Raw genomic sequence first — 27139 nt, 5'->3', positions numbered from 1 at the left:
GAACTTCGTTGCCGTCCACCGACTCTTCGACCTCTAGCTTCAGATCGACAAACCAAAGAGCAAAGCATGATGAGTACGGGCGTATTAAACTGATTTGGCTTTGATCCGGTGTATCCGTTCATAGCTTCCGAAGCGTATTTCAAGTACTTGATCAAAAAGTCGAAAGCATGATCGGGAATCGGCTTGCGCTCCTGTTCATACTGATATTAGTCGAGCTCACTCTTGGCCTCGCTCCATCGCACGTAGGGGCCCCCAGGCGACGAACCATCGTCCTCGTTCGTCTTAGCCTTCTTTTTGTTGTCGAGGATCTCATTAAGCTCACGCCAGCGCTTTCAACGATGTTCACTGTGGATTCTTGCCGAGCGCGTATTCTTGGCGACTTAATTTAGGTCACCGGGGGCCTCCACCAGCACGTGGATCACATCCTCTCCAAGCGAAACGTTTGTCCCAAAGAGGCTCGGTGTCACGAAAGTAGCGAGGAAGCGTAGGAGCGTAGACGGCGAGTACGGCGCCGTAGACAGTTGTAGGGGAGGAGAGGAGTTGCTGCTCGAAAGCAAATTGAGAAGTGATTAATCAGTTGGAGTTGGCGGCGGCAAACTAGTAGCTGCCGCACAACCAGTAGTTCTTGACAACCGGATATTCACGCACGTATCCAGGTCCATCCTAAAACCTACCTTTCTCAAATCCTGATTGTCTCTGTAACTACCAATGAAAGCCAATGAATCCTAATTCTTATCTTGGTCGGAAATTTCGCACAGCGTCCCATAATCACAATTTCCGGCTGGAAGCTTGATTGTTGCAAATCCATGGGATTTTGGACCAATAGGATTGTAGTATGATGTAAAGACACGCAATCTTAAGTTTACGCTGATCAGAATAATCTGACCAGCTGAACTCAAATAATTGACGTGGCTGGTCACTGCCATGTCATTGGCTAGTGACCACCACGTCACATGACCTCCCTTCGAAGAAGAGCCTCTCCTAGAGAAAAGGGTTCTCTTTCTTCTTTGACTTCCAGTAGAGGTCGATGAGTCCAAGAATTTGCGTTAGATTTTCTACGGGCTCCCAAGTGGCTTCCTTCTTGGTTTCACCAAGCCACCAGATCTTGTACTGCGGTTTTCCCTTGTACTTGCGATGTCCAATGACGGCTTCAGCGAGTTGCCCCTCGGTACCATCGGCTAACACAACCTTATTCACCTTTTGCCTCCGCTTGTGATCTTTGCGGCACGGCTTCAATAGTGACGTATGGAATACCGGATGCAGCTTTAATCCTTGCGAAAGTCCTAACTCATACGAGTCTCGAGACACCTTCTTAAGTATCGGAAAAGGTCCAATAAATCTTGGAGCTAACTTCTTCGACTGTGCATACCCCTTGTGGCGGATGTCCATGTTCTTTCCGTCAAGTAACACCATATCACCAGTCTCGAAGTCTTGGACAAGTCTGTTCCTGTCGTAATAGTTTTCATGCCTTCTTAGGCTTCACTCATACGGTCTTGTGCTACCTTGAGGAAGACCTCTTGCCGGAGTAAGAACGCTTTTGCTGTTTTCTCCAACTTGTTGAATTCCGGATCTAACGAAACCTCGTCGGGCATGTACGGAATATACCCAAGATCCGCTTCAAACGGTGCCATTCCGATCGTCGAATGCACACGTCGATTGTAGGCAAACTCTGCCATATGAAGAGACTCATCCCAATCGTTCTGGGCTGGGTTCACGACTCCACGAAGATAATCCCCGATAAAACGGTTCGTACGTTATGTTTGTCCATCCGTCTGTGGTCTAAATGCTGATGACAGGTTATGCTGCGCTCCCATAGCAGATATAACAGCCTGCAAAAACTTGGACGTAAATTTGGAGTCACGGTCAGACAGAATTGTCTTCGGAAGGCCATGATCTTTTACATAGTTCTTTATGAGGACATGCGCGGTATCTTCTGCGCTATCTGTCGTCTGCGTTGCAATGAACTTTGCACGCTTGGTCAATCGATCCACGATGACCATGATGGCATTACAACCATCCTTGCTGGGAGGTAAGGACACAATGAAATCCATCGAAATGTCGATCCATCTACCTCTTGGTACTTCCAGCGGTTAAAGTAATCCCGGCTGTTTCACTTGTCTCGCCTTGTTGCGCTGACACATTTCACAAGTGTTGCAATAACGCTGGGTATACTTCATCATCTTCGGCCAATAATACTTCTCTCGTACTGCGACGTAAGTCTTGTACGATCCAGGATGGCCTGCCGTTACGGCATCGTGGTTCTCGCAAATGACACGGTTTCTCAGATCTTCGTCATCCGGAATATACAATCGCGGACTTTCATCTTCCCGGTCTGGTAGTAAAAAACACCATCACTGAGCGAGTAATGCAAAACGTTGTCTCCAAGCTTAAGCTTCTTGGCAATTCCCTGCAAGTCCTTGTTCCACGAATACATCTTCTTTGCGGACTGTGCCACAGTCACGTTGTTCGCTACCATAGTTGCCACAATCTCACGGTTTTGAGCCGTATCAAGAAGTTCCTGAAGGCTTACTTGCGCAGCCTTATGCTCGAACTCAGGGTTTCTTGATAATGCGTCTGCGACTACATTTGTTTCTCCTGGGATCCACTTGAACATGGGTCGAAACTCCGCAAGTTCATTGAACCACCGCGCAATGCGTCTATTCGCTGTCTTCTGCGTAAGAATCATCTCGATGCTCTTATGATCGGCTTCGACAAGAAAGGGCTTGTCTAGCAGATATACACGCCATGTCTTCAGAGCAAGCATGGTTGCGAGAAGCTCTTGTTCGCGTACAGGGTAGTTCAGCTCTGCAGGTTTCATCTTCCGGCCAGTAAAGGCAATTGGATGTTCCAACTCTCCCTCCTTTAAAATAAGACTCCCCCAATTGCGAAATTTGAGGCGTCCATTCGAATACCGAAAGGCTTGGTGACATCAGGAAGACGGAGAACCCGGTGGTGATGACAAGCGTTTCTTTAGCTCATCGAAACACCGCAGCTGGTCCTCATTGAGTTCGATCGCATCTCTAGAGCGTTTTCCCTTGATACATTCGTGCAAAGGACCTGCAAACTGAGCGCAATCCTTGCAAAATCGAAAAAAACGTAGACAGTTGTCCCCAGAAAACTTTCCATTTGCTTCTTTGTCTTGAGAACAGGCCAATCTGTGCTAATCTTCACTTTATCGGGGTCCATTCGAACGCCCTTGCGTCCGACAAAGTCACCTAAACATGGGATTTCGTCGACACAAAATTGGCACTTGGACAGCTTGATGTATAGCTTCTGCTCTTCACATCTCCTCAAAATTCTGTCCAACGCGGCAATATATTTGTCGGCATCTTCACTCTTGGTGTGTACGTAAATGTCGTCGAAGTAGAACCGCATCACGTCACGTAAATCCCTAAATACCTTCTGTAACAACCTGTTAAAGGTTCCCGGGCTACCGCTGAGTCCCATGGGCGTGACGAGGTATTCAAAAAGACCGTCTGGAGTCGAAAAAGCAGTAAAATGTATATCTGATTCACGTAGCTTAACTTGGTAGTAACCCCAGATAAGTCCATGCACGAGTACCAATAGCTGCCGGTCATCGCATCAAAGGTGTCTTCTTTGCGAGGCATCGGAATAGCCGGTAGAACCGTAGCTAAATTTAACTGACGATAGTCGTGCACAATTCGTCATCCGACAGGTTTCTTCACACAGAAAGTCGGTGCACAAAACGCTGACGTACTCGGTCGAATGATGCCAGCTTGAACCATCTATTTGGTCCATTCCTGTATCGTTTTCTTCTGATCAGGACTTTGGCGCCATTGTTTCACCGAAATAGGCGAAGTATCAGGCTTGAGCAGAATCTCATGCTCAATCCCTTCACGTACTGGGGGTGTCTCATTCGGAAGATCCGTGCGAAAAACCGTATCCGCATACTTATGTAGCGTATCGTACGCCGGATTGTCCTTGAGAGCATCCCATCCTTGACTCTTGAAGCGTTCCGCCTTCGCCGAGTCATGCGGATTGATAACAAACACCGCTTTGATGTCCTTGTCCCTACGCAACATTTGCTGGAACTGGTTGGACGAAAAAACCTTCGCTCGTCCAAACTGGCCGTTGTTTGTAGATCTCACGGCTCTGCGCAATTCTGGCGCGGCGTTGTCCTGCCACCCAACGGGCTGGACGTGTCTTCGGCAGTCTCAACATCACAGTCTGCGTGTTCTCCACGTTGATGCGAGGTGCAATCTGTCCAGTACTCCAGTCGATGTCAGGGTCTGCTCCCGCAGCCACATCATGCCTAAAGCTATGTCCTTTTCCCTCAGGAACAGGCATGACTTGAAATGTTCCCGTTGTCAAGGGGAAATCCCTGGGTAGCTGTAGACAGTCCGGACGTGGAACGATGCACAATCTGATCATAACCGAGATCAACTTGCATCATGTCAACTTCAGTGACATCCAACTCAAGCCTTATCACTAACTCCTCAGTTACGCCATTCAGGCTACTGCCGTTGTCAATGAATATTGTGACGGGCCTCTCTTGGTCTTCCGTCTTGAATGCTCGAGCTTCAGCCTCTAAGATCGCATACACTGCGCCCTGCATGTACCGGTTTGCTTCCGTACGTTTTGGCTGAGTACAATCTGGAGAAATGTGACCAACCTTGTCACAATTTCTGCACGTAGCTGTCTTTTTCCAATCATCGTTCTTGCCCTTTTTCTTTTCGTAACGCTTGTTGTTCTGCTGTTTCGATTTAGGCGGATGATCCCCCGAGTCCGACGACCCTTTTGAAGGCTTCGAAGGTGCTCGAGGAGGTTTCCCGGAGTAGTGCACAAACTCGAAGTTCGAAGCAATTTCAATGGCTTCTTGTAGCGTTGATGGACTCTCTTCTTTGATCTTCTTTGCTGTTTCTTCACGTAACCCGTTTTGAAAGAAGAATCGTTTCTCCAACTCACTGATCGTCAATTCTGTCTGCGACAGCAAGTCTTGAAGCTTGGAGACATACTCGTGAATAGTCTCGGTCTGTTTGAGACGAAGCATTCTCTCGCGAAGATTATACTCGAAGTCCTTTGGTCGAAAGCGCGTGCACAGCTGTTGCTTAAACGACGACCACGTGGGGTTCACACTCGCTCTCTCACATTCGGCTATAAAAGCGCGATACCAGTTCAACACTGACTTGCCTAAGTTGCTGGAGATTATCGTCACGAAACCTGACGATTCTGCCTTCATTAACTCACGTCTGCTTGCGTAGTACTGCTCGGTGGCAAAGATCCACAATTCAATGTCTTCACCATACTTTCCTTCATACATCGGAGGGTCCTTCTTCTTCTGCTCACCCCTAGCGGCAACGAGATATTCGAATCTCGCATTAGCTTGTTGCATTTGGGCTTGCATTTGCGCTTGCATCTGAGCTTGATACTGCTGTTGCTGCTGCGTAATGTATAGGAGCAGCTGCTGCATGGAGATGGTCTCAGGTCCAGCCGCATCCTGAGCAGCATCAGTAGCAGGGGAGGCTGACTCAGCCTGTGCATTGGCACTGGCCCCTTCTCTTGACGCTTGCGATCTTGTATTTGTTCGCATCGTGGGTTGGGTAGCTTCAGCGTCGCTCGGAGCACTAACACGGCTCTGTTGACGAGGACGAGGGTTCGGTGACGGGCGCTCAGCTGCACGACTCCTTCTTTGAGCCATTACAAGCTGGACTTCTCAGCGCAAGTCTTTTAAGATACCAGAACCCTATACCGAAGTTAAACGAAGCGAAAAAAGGTTCCGATTAAAGTTCCTCCCTACAATCTACGCTTCTTGTCTACGTGGATGGAGTGATCAAAAGATCCTTCAAGAATTTCTTGGGTTTGCTCAATACGTTTCTTGAGCAATTCACTGAAGTCGTGAATGACGTTCCGGGCGGCTGCGTCCTTAGAATCCGGAATTTTGTTTCGGATCAGGCGGACGAGCTTAAGTTGCTTGACCGTTGTTAGCCACAAGTCCAGACGAAGCTGATCGAGCTGCTTGTGTCGATCAGTCAAGGACTTTGTGCTGTTTACAAACGGATCTTCGTGCTGACGAGTCTTTCGCTTACCCATAAACAAGCACACTGAAACAGATGCAGTAGCAACGGATGTAGATCAAGCACAACCAGTGAGTATCTAATCGGACGTTCGCTCCTTTTAGCTCTGATGTGGGATAAGGATCCACTTAACGTGAAAGCGTTAGACCCAAGGCAACCAGAAAGAGTTTCCGATTGTGTGTACCACACTAGTGCGCAGCCACACCAACTAGCCACTGAACGTAGCAGTTCGTGCTGAGGCAAATTACTTTGTGATCTAGTGCTTCCCCAACTATGTGGCTGGCACCAATAACCTCTAGACAACTCCCTTCTGGCTATGCCACCACGAGTGCCCTACTTGAACCGAAGCTTGACACGACAAGTGCTACTATGTCAGAAAGTAGCGAGGAAGCGTAGGAGCGTGGACGGCGAGTACGGCGCCGTAGACAGTTGTAGGGGAGGAGAGGAGTTGCTGCTCGAAAGCAAATTGAGAAGTGATTAATCAGTTGGAGTTGGCGGCGGCAAACTAGTAGCTGCCGCACAACCAGTAGTTCTTGACAACCGGATATTCACGCACGTATCCAGGTCCATCCTAAAACCTACCTTTCTCAAATCCTGATTGTCTCTGTAACTACCAATGAAAGCCAATGAATCCTAATTCTTATCTTGGTCGGAAATTTCGCACAGCGTCCCATAATCACAATTTCCGGCTGGAAGCTTGATTGTTGCAAATCCATGGGATTTTGGACCAATAGGATTGTAGTATGATGTAAAGACACGCAATCTTAAGTTTACGCTGATCAGAATAATCTGACCAGCTGAACTCAAATAATTGACGTGGCTGGTCACTGCCATGCCATTGGCTAGTGACCACCACGTCACACTCGGCTTGTTTAGCTTCCACGATGGGCGGCGCATTTTCCTATATGAAGTGTCAACTACGCCGCTTCGTAACATCGCGTCCATAGTTTCGTCGTCCGGCAGCCACGCGTCGCCTTTCTTCGCCAGGAAGAGCTGCAGCTTGTCTGCAACAAAATGTTTGAAGTCGTTCGACTTATCCGCCTTGATTGCCTTCTTCAAATCATCCACCGATTGGCCTTCGTCCACTCACACGAAGAAAACACTTTCCGCCACGCCAGCGATCGCACGGAAAAGCTTCATCTTTCCTCGAGCCGTAGGATTCTCAAATGAGGAAGAAGAGGAGAATTTCCGTTCGTATTTATTACATATTTATTAAATATTTAGTGCGAGAAATTTCCGCTCGTATATATTAAGAAATTATTAAATACAAACAGAAATTCAGTGCCGTCTGGGGGTCATTTTTTCTTGATCCTATTTTTCTTTAGTAAACCTTATTTTTGGGTAATTCGCCGATTGGTATTTGGTACTGCAATAATTATGCATTAGTAAAATGAGAGAGTTTAATTAGAAGGGTACTTACTCCTGTAGTGCCTGAGTGACGGCAGTGGGTGTAGAATGATGGGCTCTGGATGGACGTGCCCAAATTGACGGGCATGGACAATATAAGGTTGTTTTACTGAAACTAAAACTAAACAACGAGATGAACACGATCACTTTTCGATTTCTTTTAGAAGACACGACGACTAAGTTTAAATTTCACGCGGGAGAATACAAGTCAAATACAAACATGCAAATTAATTTGCGGTGAATAACAATGTATCCCAAATTTGTAGTCGGTAAATCGGTAGATTGCAGCTGGTAGTAGAAAATCCTTACTGGAGCTCTTTTCTCGAATAGTCGTAGAGACAACGTTATCAACAGCACAGCCACCGTGCATGACTGCTAGTAATGCGCTCACGCCTGTGATAGTAGGAGGGCATTTTGCCATCATTCCGGGTCGAGGTTCGATACAAATAGGTGTACTAGTAAAACAAAGCGAACGCTGCATTGTATCCACCGGTCACCAAATGCACAGCGAGCAAGATAACCCACCACCACGAATAACGTAAGGTCGCCATATTGCGACGATGACACCGAAAGTCCCTGGTAATGTAGCTAGGACTCAACTTGAAGTATCGCTATTAGTTATTGATAGGCTTTCGTGTCTTACATGTAAATAAAATGGCTGATAAGAATCGTGATAAAAATAAATATAACAAGCTGATGTCATAACTTCTAGACCAAGGCCCATTTTTAGATTTGACATTGTTGGTAAACCTGTTACTTCGGCACACTGCAGAGCAGTATCATGCCTGGAAAAGCTAAGTCGCCATCCTTCACATCGCAGTACGTCGACTTAGGGTCCTGGAGCTTCGCGCTGTGGTGGGTTATCATATTTGCGGTGCATTTGGTTACGTTTGGATACAACGCCGCGTACGCGATGTTCTACTACGAGCTGCAGGAGATGTATTTGTACGTTACTTTCGAGTACATCGGGATTGACACGATGATACAACAATATCACCTTATCGCGAACGTGAACGCAGTCATGGCAGCACTTCATGGTATCTGTATACTTCTGATGGTGGGAGGGTCTATCTGGCAGCAAGAGCTGGCCTTCTCACCATGGCCCCAAGAAGGTGATCCTGCTACCTCAAATACCAGCAGAAGAGTATTACCAAAAACGACACCCGACATCAACGATAAAGTAGCTACGGGACTGCTGTCTGCTAAATTACGTGCTGAGCGGATATATTCGAAGGTGTGGGGTAGGCAAGGGGTTCTGGGGGTGAATGGAGGACACTTTCACGCCATCTTAGTTACTCGTGAACTCGTGGAGACAGCTCTTCAAACACAACAAGCTTACAGGATGAGCTGGTATCTTCCACGTTGGCTGCTGAATCGATTTTATCTGTGCTTGTTGGTACTCAACTGCTGGTCTTCTGTCTTTATATACTCTCTATTATTCAAGAAAAACGAGGCTCGCAGACGGTTTGCTTGTCTATTGTGCGACTGTATCCTTGATCTCGTGTCGTGCGTGGGCATCCCCTTCATCGTTGTTCTCAGCTACATAGATCAGTATAACGCTGACATGGCCGGCTTTAAATGGAGAGATGGTATAGCGAGTCGTGGGCTGCTCGCATTCTGAATCCCAAATGGTTCTTGTAACTTCGTGGTCGGACTTGATGAGCCGTACGGTGTTTTCGCTTGGACTTATATCCACGACTACAAGCTTGAAAGAGCTATTACGTCTCCTACCGAGTGGCAGGGACACACGGATTAATTGCGCTCCCGTTAATATCAAAGTACCAGACAAACCAACAACCAAGGGCCCTGCTCTGAAAAGTATTGGAACGGGTCGGAAGCCGCGGAATGTAGCCACGATCGATGGTGGTAGCTTCGGACTGCGATCACGCAGTAGTCAATTGGTGCTCCACTTGGTACATCTACTCTTTGCAGCCTGGGGTGTGCTAGTGTTAGGTCTTCACATCCAAGCGGCTTTGCAGCCTGAATTACCACAATGCACCTTACAAGTCCACCCATGGGCAGTGTCTGAACCTGCCTGCTACTTGGCTGTTCTTGATTGCTATCGCCTGGGTATCTCCGGAAAAATGAATGAAGTTGAGACGAAGTGGAGTGAATTCGATAGGTCCAGCGTTGTCACGTTGGTCATGCGGCATTGTGCATCATTAGAAGTACCAGACATGATCACAGAGTTTCATCGAGTCAGTGGTATTAAGGTTTATAATTCGACAATCGACAATTGGGGAGTTTCAGCAGCCATCACTAACACGAACTACCCCGAATTAAGCCTCCTCTTCATGGCCCGGGTGAACATGAAAGATGGCGTTCTTCCTCCAGCTCTCTACGATACTGATTTCCCTCACAAACTAACGGATATTGAGCTTTGCTACACAAATTTGCGCGGCTTACCGGAGTATTTGGACCCAGCTTGGATGAACGTGTCATGGGAGGAGCTTACTCGCGAGTACAAAAAGGATGATCTCCGAGTACACACACAAAAAGGATGACTTGCGAGTACAATTTGGGGAAAAGATGGATTGGCGAGTATGGCATCATAAAAGGTGGATCACCGAGTACATTCGCAAGAACCGACAAGTTTGGTCAGTGTCACCGGAGACTATGGGATGACTCGCATACCTAGTGCGTGACTGTAGGCGACAGCAGCTGCGAGCTGTTCCACGTCCATAAGCTCCACTTTTCCGGTTGAGAACTTGACCTTCCACTGATAGCGACCGCCATTTTCGAGCCAACGGTCGACATGTCCAGGCACATGCTCACGTAGCACTTGCCCCCTGTTCTTCACACTAAACTCCTTGGTCACGTGCCAGTGTGCTGGCGCGGCGGGGCTTTCCATGAAAAGCTGCTCCAGGTGCGAGACACCGAAGAACCGCGCGTCGCTTTTGTTAAACCGCGTGCGGGCAAGCGCGCCGCGGGATTTGAACTGACCTCCCGGGCGTCGTCGAACTGGCAGCACACTCAACAGCGCGTCGATGCTGATCTTCTCGAGGAGCGCCAGCGTCGCGACAATGTGCTCGCGCATCCATCCTGACTGGCGTGACTCATGGCAATCGCACACATAGCACTGACGCACCATTCGGATCTAGAGTATGAACAGTCAGAACCGTCGCTGCCATGTGGGATTGAGATGAGATCAAGTACGTACATCGTCTGCACTCCATTTTAGAGACACCTCGAACGGGTCATGCTCGCTGTTGAGTGCTTGAACGCGGTAGAGTGACTGGTAGAGCAGTTGGGCCTCCGAAGCGCGTCCTCGTGGGATTGATGCACCGACAGTCGGATAAAGCTGGGCTCGTCGGCTGGAGGCGGGGAACCCGCGCCATCGTCGATGACTGCGAACGCCACCGACATGGCGACTTTGAGAGTACAACTGAACACCAAGGCAGCAACAGAAAACCCACTACTCGCCCCAACAAGCCTCGACCAACCACCGACAGCCTCTACCAGCCACCGGTAGCCACAGCCAACCATCGCTAGCCACAGCCAGCCACCAGCAGTCACAGGCAGCCATTGGTTGCGACAGGCATCAACTGGGGTGCACCACATATCCGTAAATAGCGTTTCCTAGTGAGCCATAAATAGTGGTCTCCGTGTAATCGGGAGCTCGCAACTCATCCTTTTCGAGTCATGGACTCGCCAATCCACCCTTTTTCCCATTTGTACTCGCAAACCGTCCTTTTTGAGCATGTACTCGAAGATCACCTTTTTTGTACTCCGATATAATCCGCACCCACGTGTCATTGATTTACATCGAATACAGCCAACTAGCTAGTGTGCCAATAGTACTGACACACTTGCATCCTGTCTATCTGGCACTGACGGGAAACCCAATTACCGAGTTACCACCAGAAATATTCGAGATACCTGAGTTGCAACTCCTTGGCATTGGGAATACGCTAATCAACGAGCTCCCTCGTAAGGTGACGAACCTGTCGCCAATGCTGTCGCGTATCTACATCACCAACACAAATGTATCATATTTTTGGTCTTGGATTGACGCGCTATTGAAGAGAAGAATTGAAAAACTAAACACTTTGATAATGGGTGGATCGACATACTGCTCGAAACTGGAAAAACTCACGAGGGGTAAGGCCACAAGCTTTAGAGTACTGCCATCACCTGAGTACTCAAATATACTTATGGATCCATCGGAGGGCAATCGAGGAGCTATTCTGCGCGCTGTCAACTGTGATCAAGTGTACTGGCCTACATTGTACCCGATCGTCGTTGAAGACGCAAACAGTGCAATTTCGTGAACATGCCCCCCCCTCGCTTCAAAGGTACCTTTACCGACATCAGACACTGCAGCATCCCAACCAATCCATGAAGCCTAAAGATACGCCCAGTGCCGCACACAGCAATCCAAGTAGCCTTTGGAAAACGTGGTTTCTTCACATTTAGGTTTTTGCTCATGATATAATGTGGTTCTTTACTACTGAGTATGATGTAGTTAACTAGTGTAGTCATTTTCGTAGCAAGCATATCTCTAAATAAGAAAGCGATAAGAATTGATAGTGTTCGCAGTGCAGGGCTCGGAAAATACCATCTCATATTGTATGTATGACCTGTTACCAAATTTCCGAGAACAAATAGGACAGTGGTATCAACTGCGACACCCCTCGTGATTAAACCAGTGATTGAAAAAAATCCGCCGGAAATTATTGCGAGAAAAATGACTAACTGCGGCATCCCCGAAATAAAAATACTCAATTGCACAGCGACCCGAAATTGCAATACTCAATTGCATGACTAACCGAAACTGCACCAAATTGTAACACTACCTACAATTTCCAGCTGTATGCATTTTTATACTTTGCTGAGTCCACAGGCACATAGTGGACGCTCTTGACTGCTTTGGCCACAAGTCTAGAATCCCAATAAGCTTTAAAAACATGATAGCTTCGAATATGACGGGGGTCATCCGGTTTCTGCGCTCTGTCATCACGTATTTTGCCGAACTACACAAGCGCTCCACCGATGCTGACGTTCCACGCATATGCCTCGAAGATCTTGGTACGCGACGACTTGATGCAACTTTCGCCGCTTGTGAACTTCTAGTTGCTGATAGTAACTAATACTATCTCCCCATTCAATGTGTCTCGGTTTATGCTCTCCTCGGATTTCGAATTGTTAAACGACTTCCCTTTAACGGCTTGACAAGTCCCTTATCTTGCTGTTTTGAACTTTGGTGACCGCTGCCTCGAACTCGAGCTTGTGAACAATAGACACATGAACCCTATTCTTAGTGAATGCCATGATCGTTCTTGAGCGAGGAAGACGACGGTGATGAAGATATGATGCTGGGCTTCGAGAGTAGCCGGTGAAGGTGAGTACTACTCGAGCCTGAGTAAGATGAAGAATGACAGACCGAACGCCACTGCCAACCTCTTTGCATCCTATACCGAGGCTTGTGCCTATGCCATAGTCCTGTGTACCACCCAGGTATCACGGAATCCTTAAAAAAAAAGCTTCAACTTGAAGTTGCTTACATCTGGAAATTGCAATTTTGAAGAGCAAAGCATTATTGCAAGGTAATAAAGTATCGCAATGTAAATTAAGGAGCATGACGGTATTGCAGTCGACTGCAGGACCAGATGTTACTGCGAGCGTAGACTGCAATAGCAGTGATTGTGAAAAATCGTTGTAAATACTACTATATTTTTTCCAATCACTGGATTAAACTCACTGGGGCGTGTGATGTCGGACACAATTTTTTAGTTTGCGAACACGCGCGTCAGCCCAGTATTGAAACATCTAGCAGCGTGTGACGCGACGCAGCAAACGCCGTGGAAGTTTCTTTATGACGCAGCATTAGGCCTCTTGTATCTCCACGAGAGGCATATCGTCCACGGGAATGTACGTTATAGCGACATCTTGACCGGTAGTGACGGACACGCTAAGTTCGCGGACTTTGCAGCTAGCAGCTCGAGTCCTTCGCACAGCTCTATTAATAGTGGGCCAGTGCGTTGGCAGTCACCGGAGCGATTGGAAGGACCCCCACCGTCTTTTACATCGGATATCTACTCGCTTGGGATGTGCATTCTGGGAGTACAGTCGTGCACCTCCAATTCGGCAGGGCGGACCATATCAACAGTGCCAGGGCATAAGTGCACAACATAAAGCAAAAAACATCCAGTGCACTGATATTTTATTTATTAATTCAGTACAAATACACGCCAATCTTCTGCATAATCGTGGCGTCAGACGCGCGAATCGCGGGCGCGCAAGAGCGCTTCCGGTCGCGATAGGCGTCCGGCAAGGCGGCAACTTCCGCAAGAATACTCTAGACGGTAGTGCGCTTTACTGCTTGGGGCCCCCAAGTTGGGGGGTCTTAAAGCGCTCCGTTGCCCAACGAGCAAGTTCGGAGTAAGAGCGTGCAGGATCTGACTTGTGCTCTGGCACAAAGACTGCTTTTGTGTGACATGTAGGAGGAAGGGCGATGTCCCATTGTATTTGGCGGTAAAAATCAAAGTGTGTGTTTGTATGAAGACGTCCGATCCAAAATTTAAAATCAGATCGATGCGGCGTCGGCGAGGAGGGGAAAACCGTTGAGGTTAATTGCTAGGGTGGTGATGGGCAAAGGTAATTGCGCATCCGATTCGCGTAATCATAAAAACCTGGCAGGGTATCGACTGATACCGGTGCCGAATTGGAGGTGCACGACTGTAGTCTCTAAAGCTATTAACCCTTTATCTACTGAGTTGCATAAAGGTCCTCAGAGACCTGTAACGCGGTTCAACGTGCACTCTGATTGGACAGGGTCGCCGAGGAGGCTAGGTTGAGGGCGTTGCAGTCAATTACAGGTCGTAGTGGACCTATACCAGAGCCATTCATGATCAGTTCAAATCAGCATATGGCTGCAGTATAAGACCCACAAAGGTTTTCTCCCATTTCCAGACTTGCGAGAAGCTGATAGACGACGATGTCGTCGGCGACTGGGAGGTACAGAGCGACCACGACAGCCTCGAGCACCAGGACGGCGACTCAAACCTGCAGCCCAGCGACGGCGACACTTCAGACGATGGCCTACAGCTGGAATTGCCGCTCAGCCGCGGCAGCGCTGATGATCCTCCCCCACAGCCCGTGTATCTGCCTTCCACTGGACTACCAGTTGCACCAACGTCGGCGACGTTCGCTGACAACGAGTACCTTGCATCAATTCAGGAAGGGAGTGGGCTACACTTGGCAACAGAGGCTAGAATCAAGCAAGCATTCGACAAGGACGGCTCGTACGGGCTGTTCGCGCTGTTTGTCGCTGGAGCACTGCGTCATAGCATTCGGGGGTGGACCTCGACGAGGTTAGAGGCTGGAGGAAAGAAGCCATTGACTGAAAGCGAGCTCAACGCCTACCTTGGGCTTGAGATTGCTATGAGCATCTGCCCGCTCAACGACATAGCTGACTATTGGTCAGGTGAGCGATTCCTCGGGCAACCAGCCTTCATCGAGACCATGACGCGCGATCGTTTTCAACATATTCGAAGTGCATTGCAGTTGCATGCGCCGGGGTCAGTGACGTTTGCAACGGTGCGCGACCCGCTTTATCGCTGCAGAGGACTGCTGTATCATTTTCAAAAGCGGTTTGCTGAGACTGCAGTTCCTTTGGGAACAAGTAGCCTTGACGAAATCTCTGTTCGAACCAAAGCGCGCTCACGCGCAAGGACGTACATGCCCTCGAAGCCAGATAAGTATGGCCTTCGATTCTATGCAGTTGTCGGGTGGGGCTCACTGTATGCCCACGCGCTGTGAGACAACGGATCCGGCAATGTTACAAGATCTACACCTGCCGAGCGATATACTCAAGTATTCCCGTCACTTTGCACTCCGCTGTACAACACATTGTCTCGACCTGAAGTAAACATCGATCCTAAATCAGCAACGGCTCTGTGGATAGCAATGGCCGGCCATCAAACAAGGACTTTCCGATCACCTAGTGGTCGTCGGCTACTGGTGTCAGACAGTTTCTATACTCGGCACACTTACGCACGCGCCGTCGAAGCATTCACGGACGGTCAAGTGAGGCTGCTTGGCACTGTGCGCATGAATCTTGTGGACAGATTCAACAAGTTTGCACTCGAGCCGGTTGTAGAGCGCATCGCTGAGCAGGAGCGCGGTGCATGGGAACTTGTTGCAGCTGTCGATCCCGAGAGTGACTACAAAAAGAACGCTGCTGCGCACGACAAGAAGCAGAAGCGACGGCCGAAGCATTTGCAAACTGAGTACATGCCCACGCTCACGTATGTTGAACACGCTGGTTATATAGTTTTCAAGGACCGAAAGGTTGTTGTATTTTACACGAACGACTTGAAGGCGACAATGACATCTAGCTCGCTGCCCTCGACTTCGACGGAAGCAGTGTACTGTTGCCATGGAACGGTGCCAATGATGCGTTGGACAGGAGACACTATCATGCACCGCAAAGGGCTCGTCGCGCCGGCATTGATTGCAGCATACAATTTGTGTATGAATGGAGTAGACCGCGTCGATCAACTACGCAGTACGAATCCTACCCGCCGTCGCGAGAAACGCCTGCACATGTCGGTCTTCACGTGGCTTCTGGATCTATCGACCATCAACGCTTTTGCGTTACAGCGCTGTATCACAGGAACGACATCGGCCTCCATGTCATTGCGTCAATTCAAACGCAGAATTGCAGATGCACTATCACGAAACGAAAAAGCTATCAGACAGCAGCGAGATCGACGTCAGCAAAAACGAAATACGAGTACTCTAGATGAAGCTGTTGGCTGCGACGTCTCACAGCATATCATCACTCCAAACTCAACAAACCATAGCAACGGGAAACTTACATGCTACTTGTGTAGCCTCCGTGGAATTGTTCCCTCAAAAAAGGCAAGATATGGCTGCACCAAATGTGAGCGAGGGTTTCACGTAGAATGCTTCAGTGCTTTTCATTACGAGGGTGTGTTGAGTACTGAAGAACCTCAACTACAAGACGCATTGGAAGCTATTGCTCGCGCTCCAACACGTGATCCTGTTGCTTTCACGAGAAAACGTAGGAACAAAACGATAACACCAGTTAGTGAGCTGAAGCTGCCGCAAAAAGAGTAACAAAATATCCAATACATTCTCCTTACTTTGTCGGGCCAAATTTGTTGGAGCTTCTTGGCCGCGCACGCCGGGAGCACGCCATGCATCCTTCCAGTCTGGAGATAGATGAACACGCGGCCAAGTGTCTTGCGCAAAGACTTGTTCCGCCGTCGACGAGAGGGTCTGTCGTGCATTCGGTTTGCTGTCTTCCTAAGTGCCGCTTCGTACACGTTCCACACGCATGGTGCCAGGCCACACCAACCGCACAGCTCGTCACTGCAAGAGGGGGTCATCTTGATTCTTCGAGTAGCAAATCCCACAATTGCCTCGATAGGCTAATGGAGGTTTTCGGAGGTGTGTGGGAGAGGTTTCATTGGTTTAAATTTTCAAAACCTGCGCTGTGGTTGGCTGTGGTATGTGTTCATTCAGACCTCTACTGTTGAGCTCGTAGCTAAAGGGTTAATATCCCTTGGAGTTGCGAGAGTCGTGAGAACAACGCGCGTCTTTAACTCAGCCAATCGTATAGCTCTGTCCAAGGTGGTTTATACGCTGGAACTGTTTGCTGCGAGAGAAAAGGCGAGACTCATGGAGAGCCATACGCTAGTAACATGGGAGATAGAAGTACTGATTTAATCGGATCTCGATCATCTCGAGAATTTCGTTAAAAACGACCTGGATCGGAACCTTCTGTCACGCGGTAGTGTGAGACGCAAGTAATACAACCTTGAATTGTAGCCGTAGGACTTGTATTGTAGGCGGTAAAACTGAGAATGAGATTAAGAATGAAGTTAAAGGAACGAGAGCTACTTGGTGTCGTCCTGCTCTAGCCTAGGAAACCATATGAGAAGCATCTCGGCTTTGACTTGTAGAGACGTCTTGGCAGAGCCACGAGTTGCTGGCTGTCCCATCGGACAGCCAGCGTGTGCTCACGTTGAATACCAAGGTAGCCATGACACCTTCTCAGCGACTTCAAAGCACTTCACGATCGTATTCAACAGTCCGACTACTGCGGAGTACTTGAACTGCACTATAATGAGCTATTTTGCGAGTTAGAGGGAGATTTCTACTCATCTAGGAGAACTGCCTTGCTTACTCGACTGATGTCCGCTCGAGTCGTTATCCTCACAGCTGAGAGCTTTTATCGAAGGAATAGTGTACTTTGGAAGGCAGTGTGTCGTCCTGGAAATGTTCCTGATGAGAGGGATCTGCAATGGCGATAAAAGTGTACTGAATACTTTTGACTGGAATTGTTGAAGTTGTGCCAGTCTCCATCACAGCAACATAGTCTTCTCAAGACGGAGAATGACATTCTGACTTTCATGGCTTTTTTGCGCGCGGAAATCGACCGTCATGCGAGCGATTACACCGCAGATCAGCTCACAATTATTGAGCAAACTTGTCGAATTCACGATGACCAGATACTGCTGAAAGAAATGCTGCCGATCACTCCAGAGTATTACATCCCGCGTTCAGAACTCCAGAGCTTTATGACCTCAAGGCTTGGAGAAGCGTTTGGCAGTGTTCACACAGCAAAATGGTTGGACTCCGAGGTGGTGGTGAAGGAAGTCAAGCTGGGCAGAGACGAGAACCGCAACGGCGAAGCGATCTCGTGTTCCTTGAGCTTCATGTCAGCTTCGTTGGGGTCGAATTTTTCGGCGGTGTCTGAGACTCCAGAGCGGCAAAAGCAACGAGGAAAGCCATTCGGATGTCCCAGCGAGAAGTCGAGATTTGATATGAGCTGAGTCATCCGAACATTGTGCGTCTATTTGGTGCGTGTCGTGTCGGTGATCCGTTCTTTGTGTGCGAGTACGCTTACCACGGGACGTTGGTCGAGTATTTAAGACGCCACCCTGATCAGCTGTGGATAAAGTTACACGAAGCAACTCTCGGAGTGCAATATTTTCATGCACGTGGCATCGTCCATGGCGATATCAAGGGGAACAACATCGTGATTGGCGTCGACGGAAACGCCAAAGTGACGGGCTTTGGCCTCAGCTCCGTTACGAACGCAGAAGAACGCGAACAAGTTTATGGTGCTGTGCAGTCGGTGGCACCTGAGTGCTTGGGCGCCGATGGTATAAATGCATCACCTCGCTCGGATATTTATTCGTTGGGTATGTGTATTATCGAAGCGATGCGTGCGGTAAGTAACACGTCGACCTGAGTTCCCTGGGGAGATATGGAGAAGTCTGTGGTAGAATACAAAGTCAAAAAGCTTCGCGAGCTTCCCAGTAGACCGCTTAACAGCACTGAAGACCAGTGGGAACTGGTAATGAGAATGTGCGAGAACGAACCTTTGGCGAGGGCTCAGATCATCGCAGTTGTCGACGAACTTGATAAGTTTGCGAAGCAGACTCAAAGAAGTAAAGAACTCGAGTCGAGCGAAGAGAAAGGCGCTGATTTGGTGTCAGTTCGAGCAAAAATGAAGCTGGTCGTTGCCAAGATGAAGCAACTGACTGCTGACTTTGACCCCAATGTGAGTCACAAAGTAGTACTTGCTCGCATCTACAGACAGTTGTGGTATCGCATTGACCGCGCGGTCCATCTTCCAAGCGTGAAGACAGTGTGTTATGGCTCGACGCAGAGCTCATAGCCATCATTGGCGTCGCATTCGACAGTACGAAGCGTGCACTTGCTGATGTACGCGGAACACTTTTGTCATTTACAGAGTTTGCTCTTCGTGGGTATTCCCTGCATCGGAGACTAGACAAACTGATAGCCTCTAGACGTCGAGGCGCAGAAGTCAAGTGCATGGAGTGGAAGTACCTGTCTTCAACTTGGATGGGAAATACGTTCCAGAACACGCCATTAAGAAGTCCACGTGTTGATTGTCGGTCATTTGCATTTGTAAGAAATCGAAATAACGTTAATTTGAAATGCTATACTGTTGCGATAATTTTAGGCATTCGAAAGAAAATCACGAAATCCAGTTTACTAGTTTTTTTGTTTTGCCCGTCACTACCAGATTTTTAAGGCCAAAACCATAGCCCCCCCCCCCCTCGACCCGCACTCTGGATATAAAAAACGCAGAGCCGGAAAAATGCTACACTGTCTACGGTAATTAGTCTGACCGAGACTATTTTGTGTGTATGGTTTCTCAGGTCATACACATTAAATAGTCTGACACAGACTTTTTAAGTGCTAAGACTATTTATAAATTTCTACCGGTCACAAAAAAATACACAAAACGTGAGACTCGAACCGTCAAACCTCAGCGTGGAGGGTCGTCGCTCAGACGACTTCCAACTAAGACTAAATTTTCGTTCTTTCCAATGTTTTATCTATGTTAGCAAATGACCACCTTGCTGTATTTCTACGCGTTTTCCGTGTTAACAGGCTCGCCTTCAAAATGGGCCTCGTGCTTCTTGATGATGTCTTGGAGATGCGGGTAAAGCTGAGAAACCGACGAAGTCCCGTCAATGCCGAGGGACAGACCGCATCGCATCATTGCCTTTCGCGCGTATGACATTCCGTTCTTATCCCTTTAAAAATTGGCCGCCTTGACCGCATATGAAGCGAGTTGCAAGAAAAACATCTTACCTGGGTTTTGAAGATTGCCTGACCACGAGCCATCCTTGCGAACCTTGTTTTGCCACCCGTTCTCCTTGATCAACTTCATCTTCTTCTCGTTTCACTTGACTTTCCACGCGTCCTTGATCAAATGACGAACGAGTCAGCTGGCTGGCACAGATCCGTCGCGTTTGGCGGAAAGAACTTGAGGTTGGAGCTAATAGCGTCGAGCTCTGAACGACACTCTTTTACTTCCAAATGGCCGGAGCTGTTGTCGAGGAAGATCGTCTTCTTGCGCCCATGAACGTCTGCTCTCATCGCCCTCCTTCATTTTAGCTACTCTCGAAACAGCTTTTGAGTCATCCACCCCTTCTTGCTTGAGCGATAGAAGACGCCAGGGATCTTGTCTGGAACTCCGTGAATAGGATAGTTCCCCGCCGAATTCAGGAAGATCATCATTGGTGGGTGAATCCGAGCGCTTGGGCCTCCTGAGAGTCGCACGACCATCGTCATTCCTTCACCTCCGGAGACCACGTCAGCATACTTCACAGTCTCGTCGCCACAAAACCCAAGCGTCTTGCCGTTGTCGAAGTCGACAACGAAATGAGTTTCGTCGATGTTCTCGATCGCGTTTTCATCGAGCGATCCGTCGGCAAACCCACGCTGAAGCTCGCCAAGGTGAAACGTCACTTCCTTTTCGATGTGCTGAAGCTTGGCCTGGCTGAGCTGCTTTTTCCCTGTCTGGGCCCTGATAACAATCTGGTGTGCCTCCATAAAGCCCTGAACCCAGCGAGGGGTGATTTTTGGCGATGATCAGCGCACCTTTTGGGCCAACACTTTTAAAAGTGTAGGGCGCTGAGCTGTCTCGAAGAATCTGCTTCGCGAGCTGCTGCAAAAGCGCCGGCTCGAACTTCACGCCAAGCTTTCGGAGTCTGTCAAACTCGTCCAAAAGCAAGGGATACAGCCTCGTTACCCACGCACTTCTTGGTCGCCCACGCCCCGCAATGACCTTGGAGCTCACGCGACGTCTTCCACCTCGCCGACGCGTCGAAACAACAACCGCACCACGATCTGCCTCCAGTATACGCTCACGCTTCTTCCACCAGTCCACCGCCTTCGCTAAGTTGGCTGCCCGAGTCATCGAGTTGAATACACCAGGGAATTTGTCGACAGCTTTTACAAACATGCCTCTGTCGCCTTTGACTGCCTCGTGCTCTGTCATCCAGCGGACGACCTTCCGGCGATGAGCGATGCTGCTGACAGCCTGTGTACTGCGCGATTGTCTGGATGAACGGGGTGAGCGTGATCGCGTGTACTCGAGCTCACCTTCGAAGTCGTCGGCCTGAGATGTGCCGTCGCTGTCTCGATCGGTATTGTCGCAGTCTGGACACACCACCGACTGCCCAAAGCCTTCGGCTCCAGTGGGTCGCCCACAAAATGGATGCATGTGGCGCAAACGCTTGGGACAGCGATGAACAGGACCAACGGGTTCTCCACAACCTCCACATTACGCAGTAGCTGTAGCAACTTCCATGCCGACTTGCCGACAAAGCAGAGATTGAGGACTTAAAATGTAACTGGAGGGAGCGCTACGGCGCTCTACCATCCAGTCCTTCACCCCTACCACCGAATCGGAGGTAGCATCAGACACCTGTTGCTATAGCTTCCAATGATTCTGGGCTGTATATGTACTTGCACTTGGTCGGCACTTCGAGAACCACAAACATCAAAATCAATTGTTGTGAGAAAAAAAAGTAATGGGTGACTCGAACCCAGCCGTACTGAGTACCAATGCGCACTCTTACCCACACGGCTCAGGTCAGACTCTTTATGAACCTGTGTTGGTCAGACTATTTATTAATCTCGATATTTTGGCTAAACAATAAATAGTCTGACCTAGACTACTTTTGAACTGAGACTATTTTCGCACCTAGACTAATTACCGTAGACAGTGTAGCTTTTTACGCCGTCGAGTCTCCACTCCAGCTACTCTCACCAACGATTTGCATTTGTGAAACATTTCGTAGCGATGGCTTCTAGTTCCCAGTGCAGGGGATGGAGCCTCTGCCACATGCCCCACAACGTCACCAAATTCTTTCGATGTCACAGGGAGCACGAATTCCTGCAACCGTGCCATCGGGACAACAAAATAAAGCTCGGCCCTTTTAAAACGAACTCCCTTCATATCGTCATGCTCCACGAGTTTATATAGAAACTCAATGAAGAAGTTTGCGTCGTATGTGTGGGTCTCAGCTCGCGTTGCTTGAACAAATCGAACGACTTTCTTTGTTTTGTTCACGTAAACGGCATCGTATCCGCCTTCACTCCACTGCGTCGAAACTATCCATCTAGCGTCGGCAAGCGGAGCTGCGATCGAAGCACGATTGCTATCGAAAAACACGGTTTCCGTTTTGTTCCACTTAATGACATTCTGCAGCATAAATCTGTTGTAGTAGAACAGCTTGATTCCACAAGCGCTAACCATTGCAAGAAACCAGGCCTCAAACAAGTGTCCGTCCATTGCCGGATTGACATCGCATAAAGTAGCCACCTTTTGAAAGAGAGCTGGGCCGTTCAGAACTGCAAAACGCCTCGCGACATATTCACTTACAAAGCAGGTCTCGTACTCGTTATCAGGTCGATAGTATCCAGCCTGCAACCGGTTGATGGCGCAAGGAGACAAAGCTCGACTCGAGGCTTGAGACATCAGGTCAGTATTGGAAATCTCAGCAATCACATCATTTAAAGCCGCAAAAGCTTTTGCTGAAGAAACTTCAAACATGAGTCTCGCACTACCTCCTGCGATGCAGTATTTTTGCTCCAGTACCCTCGCTTTTTCTTCTGCTGGGTTAGCTAAAGCGTTGAGTCCTTCAAACTTGTCTGATACGCTGTGGTAAAACGCATCACACCTGATGGCAGATTGGTAGTCTGAAAACCTCCATGATTCCAGTCTACAAAGCATTTCACTCATCACTTCTTCGTCACGGCCAGTTTCCGCAACGCTGGAAACACTGGACTTCATGCCTGCATCACGTAGCTCTGTTTCGCTTGGGGTAGCGGGTTTCATCGCTGCATCCGGTAGTTTAGTTACATCTGTATATTTCATGTCAACGTCTCTTGAATGCTGCCCGGTTGCTTCTGAAGATGGTCGTATGATCGTATATCTCTCACGACGGTATTTCTTGGAGACTCCAGCCATCGAGCAAATATATATCAATCGATGCAAGGCCTTGTCTTCGTAATGCCACTTCTTGCAACGAAGTCGAGCATTTTCCATCTCGTACGGTGACGTAGCGTACCCATCCAAGAATAGAACCGTGTGTTTAGTGGGAGAAGTGGCGTTCAAAACTTGTGCAAGGAGTTGGAGATCAGTCAAATCAATTACACACGTCACTTTATCACCTCCTCGCAGCCAAACACACATGAATGCTTCACGCTCTGGAGAAAAACTGAGCCACAATACGTCCCAGCTGGCTGGGTCGAGGGTGTGCGCAAACGCCAAGGCTGCACATGATTTACCGATTCCTGGTGGACCAACAATCCACTGAATGGCTTCGTTCTCAATTGAATGACGATTCATGTCACTGCACTGCTGGATAAACTGCTGCCGACAAAATAACGTCAATGGCCCTCCGCCTGGACGGCCAGCACCAGTGTTCTCAAGCATATGCGCCGTTAACAAAGCTACTTGACCCCCAGATGCGTAGACAAGCTGAGATCGGGCACCAGCTGCAGCCCATCTCAACAAGAGCGTTTCTCTCACCATCGACGTGATCACTCCTGGTTCCGGTACAGCCGGTATTTCCGCGATATACATGCCATCCTGTAAGAGACCCGTGGGATCTAGATAACTCCCAATGACAGAGCCTGGATGGCAGATATAAAGCTCATTCACGTCAGCATGACCAACCTGCGACTTGCACTGGTCGTAAACTGCTATCTGGAGATGAGCTATCAATGTAGGTCCATACAGCGCGTCGGCTACTTGGATTAGAGCTGGTATTGGGTGCTTGAATGCAGTTCGTGAGCCCGCCGTAACGAGCTGTACAAACACCTCCTTCATTGTCGGCAGAATCAGGTATAGCCGCAAGACAAGCAACCTCCAATATTTAAAAAAAATAAACAGAATAGCACCAAAATTAAGAATCAATCATTTGAATTGGCTTATTCCAATGACAGGTGCCAAAAAGTCTGCAAAACACAATATTTGAAAGTGCTTTTATCGTGGAAGTACCCCGTATTGAGGAAATAGTACCTAAAGCTAGGACATTTTGTGGGACATATTGAGGGTTAGGACGCAGCTGCAGTCGGGTTCAGAACCATTTTCTGGCTGCATTTATTCCTTTCATTAGCTGCATCGTTCTCACGAGGTCGACTACAGATCATGCGGCGGGAGACTAGACAAATTGGTTGCCTCAAGACGACGAGGCCTGGAAGTCAAGTGCTTGATTGACCCGGAGTGCAAGTTCCTGTCTTGAACTTGGATGGGATTCGGAGTGCTAATACTGGGTGAGTAAAATAAGCACCAATACACGCTATTATGAAGTTGACGTGTCGATTGTTGTTCATTTGCATATGTGTGCACTCTGAGATTAATAAAATTGTAATATAAGATGTTATGTTATTGCGCTTATACTATCCTCGTAAGCAACTGGGTAAACAGTCAGTCCATACCCTTCGTAGCAAAATACCGCAGTCGAAAGAAAATAGCGGTTGGGCTCCAATGGATCCATAAGCATTGTCGAATATTCGGATGATGATACGCTGAACGCATCGGCTTCGCCGCTAAATAATTTTCTCGAAATCAGCGCAGTATGGGGACCCGCCCAAATACAACGGAGGATACATTTCGACAAGAGAATCAACCCAAGGCCACAAGAATGAGATGTTAGTACCTTCGAAGGTAGCGTATACCAAATTGGGCGAAAGATTTACAACATCGCGAGGCAGCTCGTTGATGGGAATACTTGCCATGTACAGGTACGACAAATCCGCGATCTCAAATAGCTGTGGTGGCAACTCCGTTATGGGACTTCCCACCAACGAAATGCTAACAGGTTCGGTGCGAATTAATGAATCCGGCACGTTGGTCAGCTCGCTGTACTCGAAATACACCGTCGTTCCGAGTAGCCACTTCGAATCGAGATCGTCTGGCAATTCACGTATGTTCGTGTAGGTGAACTCGAGGTCGTACAAATTGCCGGGGAAATCCGACGATAAAATCCCAGCAGGCAGACGTCCATCTTCACACGGACGAAATAAAACCAAATGAGTGCCGGGTGGTTGGTGTTGGTGACTGCTGCAGACTCCTCCCACTCGTCGACACTTGTGTTGTACACCTTAATACCAGTAGTATATGGAAATCTGAAATCGAGTCAGGTACTTCGAGCGCTGGGCAGTGGCAAATGACTAATGTCACGACAGTGGACCGATCAAATATTCCACTTCGCCTCAACTTCCTGTTTATTGCCAGAGATGCCAAGACGATGACAATCAAGAACTGCTAAGTAGCAAGCTGGATTGGACACAGCCCACGGGTGCACTTGTAACATGCACTGTGGTAGCTCAGGCTGCGTCGATGCGTGTATATGTAATGCAGTGACCGCAACCCCCCACACTGCAAAAATGCCGTAGACGGCGTGTAAGATGCAATGACGTTTCCTCTTGTTTTGCTTCGGATCCTTGTGAGTTTTCACTTTTTCTGGAGATGGTTTGGCTGTTTTTTCTGCCTGTTCCTCGTTATTTGGTGCGCTGACAGGTTCGGCGTCGCATGCAATGCGTCTCGAACTGGCACCACTTGACTTACGAAGAAAATCTTTCAAGTTGGCGGCCGTAGAGATCACGCCGATCGAGAAAATCGTCCGACTTGCCAAGTCCATCCACGACACCACGAGGATCATCTGGAACTCGTTTAAAACGTGGGCAGACCACTCGTCATCATACCACATCTCTACAGGGAAACCAGTCAGCTTGGAATCGTACTGGCCTACACAGCGATCAATAATACGCCGATAGACGATATCAGGTTCAAAGAGCAATCGCATACAAGATATGCGAATCGCTTCCGGGCCTCGTTTCGTTTAAATAACAGCGAGTAAACCAACACAGACGACCAGCAGTTGAGTACTATGAGACTTAGATAGAAGCGGTTTAGCAGCATCCTTGGTAGCAACCAACTCATCCGGTAAGCTTGAACGGTTTGCAATGATGTCTCCACAAGCTCACGAGCAAGAAGGATCGTGTGAAAGCTGCCTCCATTGACACCAATTAAGCCTTCCCGCCCTAAGACCACCGAATAGGCTCGAGCTAGCCGGGATTTTGGTGGGGCGCCACCAACTTTAGATTTCGAGTTAATTTTTAAAAAAACTTGTTTTTTGTCTGTATTCCATGGAGAGAAAACTAATTCGCGATGCCAAAGCGAACCTCCGATCATTAGCAACGCGAATCCGCCGTGGATAGCAGCCATTACTGCGTTCACGAGAGAAATGACCTCATGGTTTTCAGCCGGCATTCCGATCCCAGAGTAATCGAGACACGCGTACAGATATGTATGCTTGAGCTCATGGTAAAACAGTGCGAACGCTGCATTGTATCCTCCTGTCAGCAAGTGCACCAGAAGTAGGACGGTCCACCATACAGCAACGCCACGCCGAGACAGATCCACATACTGCGAAGAAGATCTCGCGAAATACGATACTCTCCCTGACATTGCGGTGGTAGCTTTGGAGAGCGTATAATGGAGAATGTGGTGCGGTCTTCGAGGACAAGTCGCATCCGTTTCCTATCGATGAGTATTAATAGTAGCTTTCGCTAAGCCAAGCATTTTTATTACAATTAAGGACAAAATTCGCTCTAGTTCTTTTAAAAGAGCTCCACATTTTTTTTTGTTCTTAGCACTAATACATAAGAATATTTTTACCATTGAAAGAGAAAAATTTCAATCGCAACTCACCCTCAGATTTTTTTTCATCTGGGGATGATTCACCCTGAATGAATACAAGTATTTAAAGTCAATCCCACTGGAATCGGGGAACGCTAAACTTACTTCTTGAAAACGGCAATTATATTTGGCTGATGGGGGGAGGATAACAGAGATTTGAGTGTGGCAGGCCACGAGAAGCATT

General features: G+C 48.4%; 3 protein-coding genes and 1 pseudogene across 3 annotated transcripts; 2 read left to right on the top strand and 2 right to left on the bottom strand.

Moving 5' to 3' along the window:
• Window positions 1-53: 53 nt before the first annotated feature.
• PITG_23144 lies at window positions 54-7175 on the bottom strand (annotated as a pseudogene; the record flags this gene model as incomplete).
• Window positions 7176-8463: 1288 nt separating this feature from the next.
• Window positions 8464-9063, top strand: PITG_18807 (uncharacterized protein; the record flags this gene model as incomplete). Its single annotated transcript, XM_002997233.1, has 3 exons — window positions 8464-8507; window positions 8583-8945; window positions 9027-9063. 3 exons carry the CDS (start codon window positions 8464-8466, stop codon window positions 9061-9063), a joined length of 444 nt encoding a protein of 147 aa, XP_002997279.1.
• Window positions 9064-9070: 7 nt separating this feature from the next.
• On the top strand, window positions 9071-9623 carry PITG_18806 (uncharacterized protein; the record flags this gene model as incomplete). Its single annotated transcript, XM_002997232.1, has 3 exons — window positions 9071-9176; window positions 9294-9535; window positions 9612-9623. 3 exons carry the CDS (start codon window positions 9071-9073, stop codon window positions 9621-9623), a joined length of 360 nt encoding a protein of 119 aa, XP_002997278.1.
• Window positions 9624-25817: 16194 nt separating this feature from the next.
• PITG_18802 (uncharacterized protein) lies at window positions 25818-26724 on the bottom strand (the record flags this gene model as incomplete). Its single annotated transcript, XM_002997231.1, has 4 exons — window positions 25818-25830; window positions 25899-25945; window positions 26008-26297; window positions 26349-26724. 4 exons carry the CDS (start codon window positions 26722-26724, stop codon window positions 25818-25820), a joined length of 726 nt encoding a protein of 241 aa, XP_002997277.1.
• Window positions 26725-27139: the final 415 nt, after the last annotated feature.

This window comes from Phytophthora infestans, genomic scaffold (genome assembly GCF_000142945.1).
Source record: "Phytophthora infestans T30-4 supercont1.81 genomic scaffold, whole genome shotgun sequence".
NCBI classification, from domain to species: domain Eukaryota; phylum Oomycota; class Peronosporomycetes; order Peronosporales; family Peronosporaceae; genus Phytophthora; species Phytophthora infestans.
The sequence above is the reverse complement of the archived record's forward strand: the minus strand, read 5'-3'. Positions and strand labels throughout refer to the sequence as shown.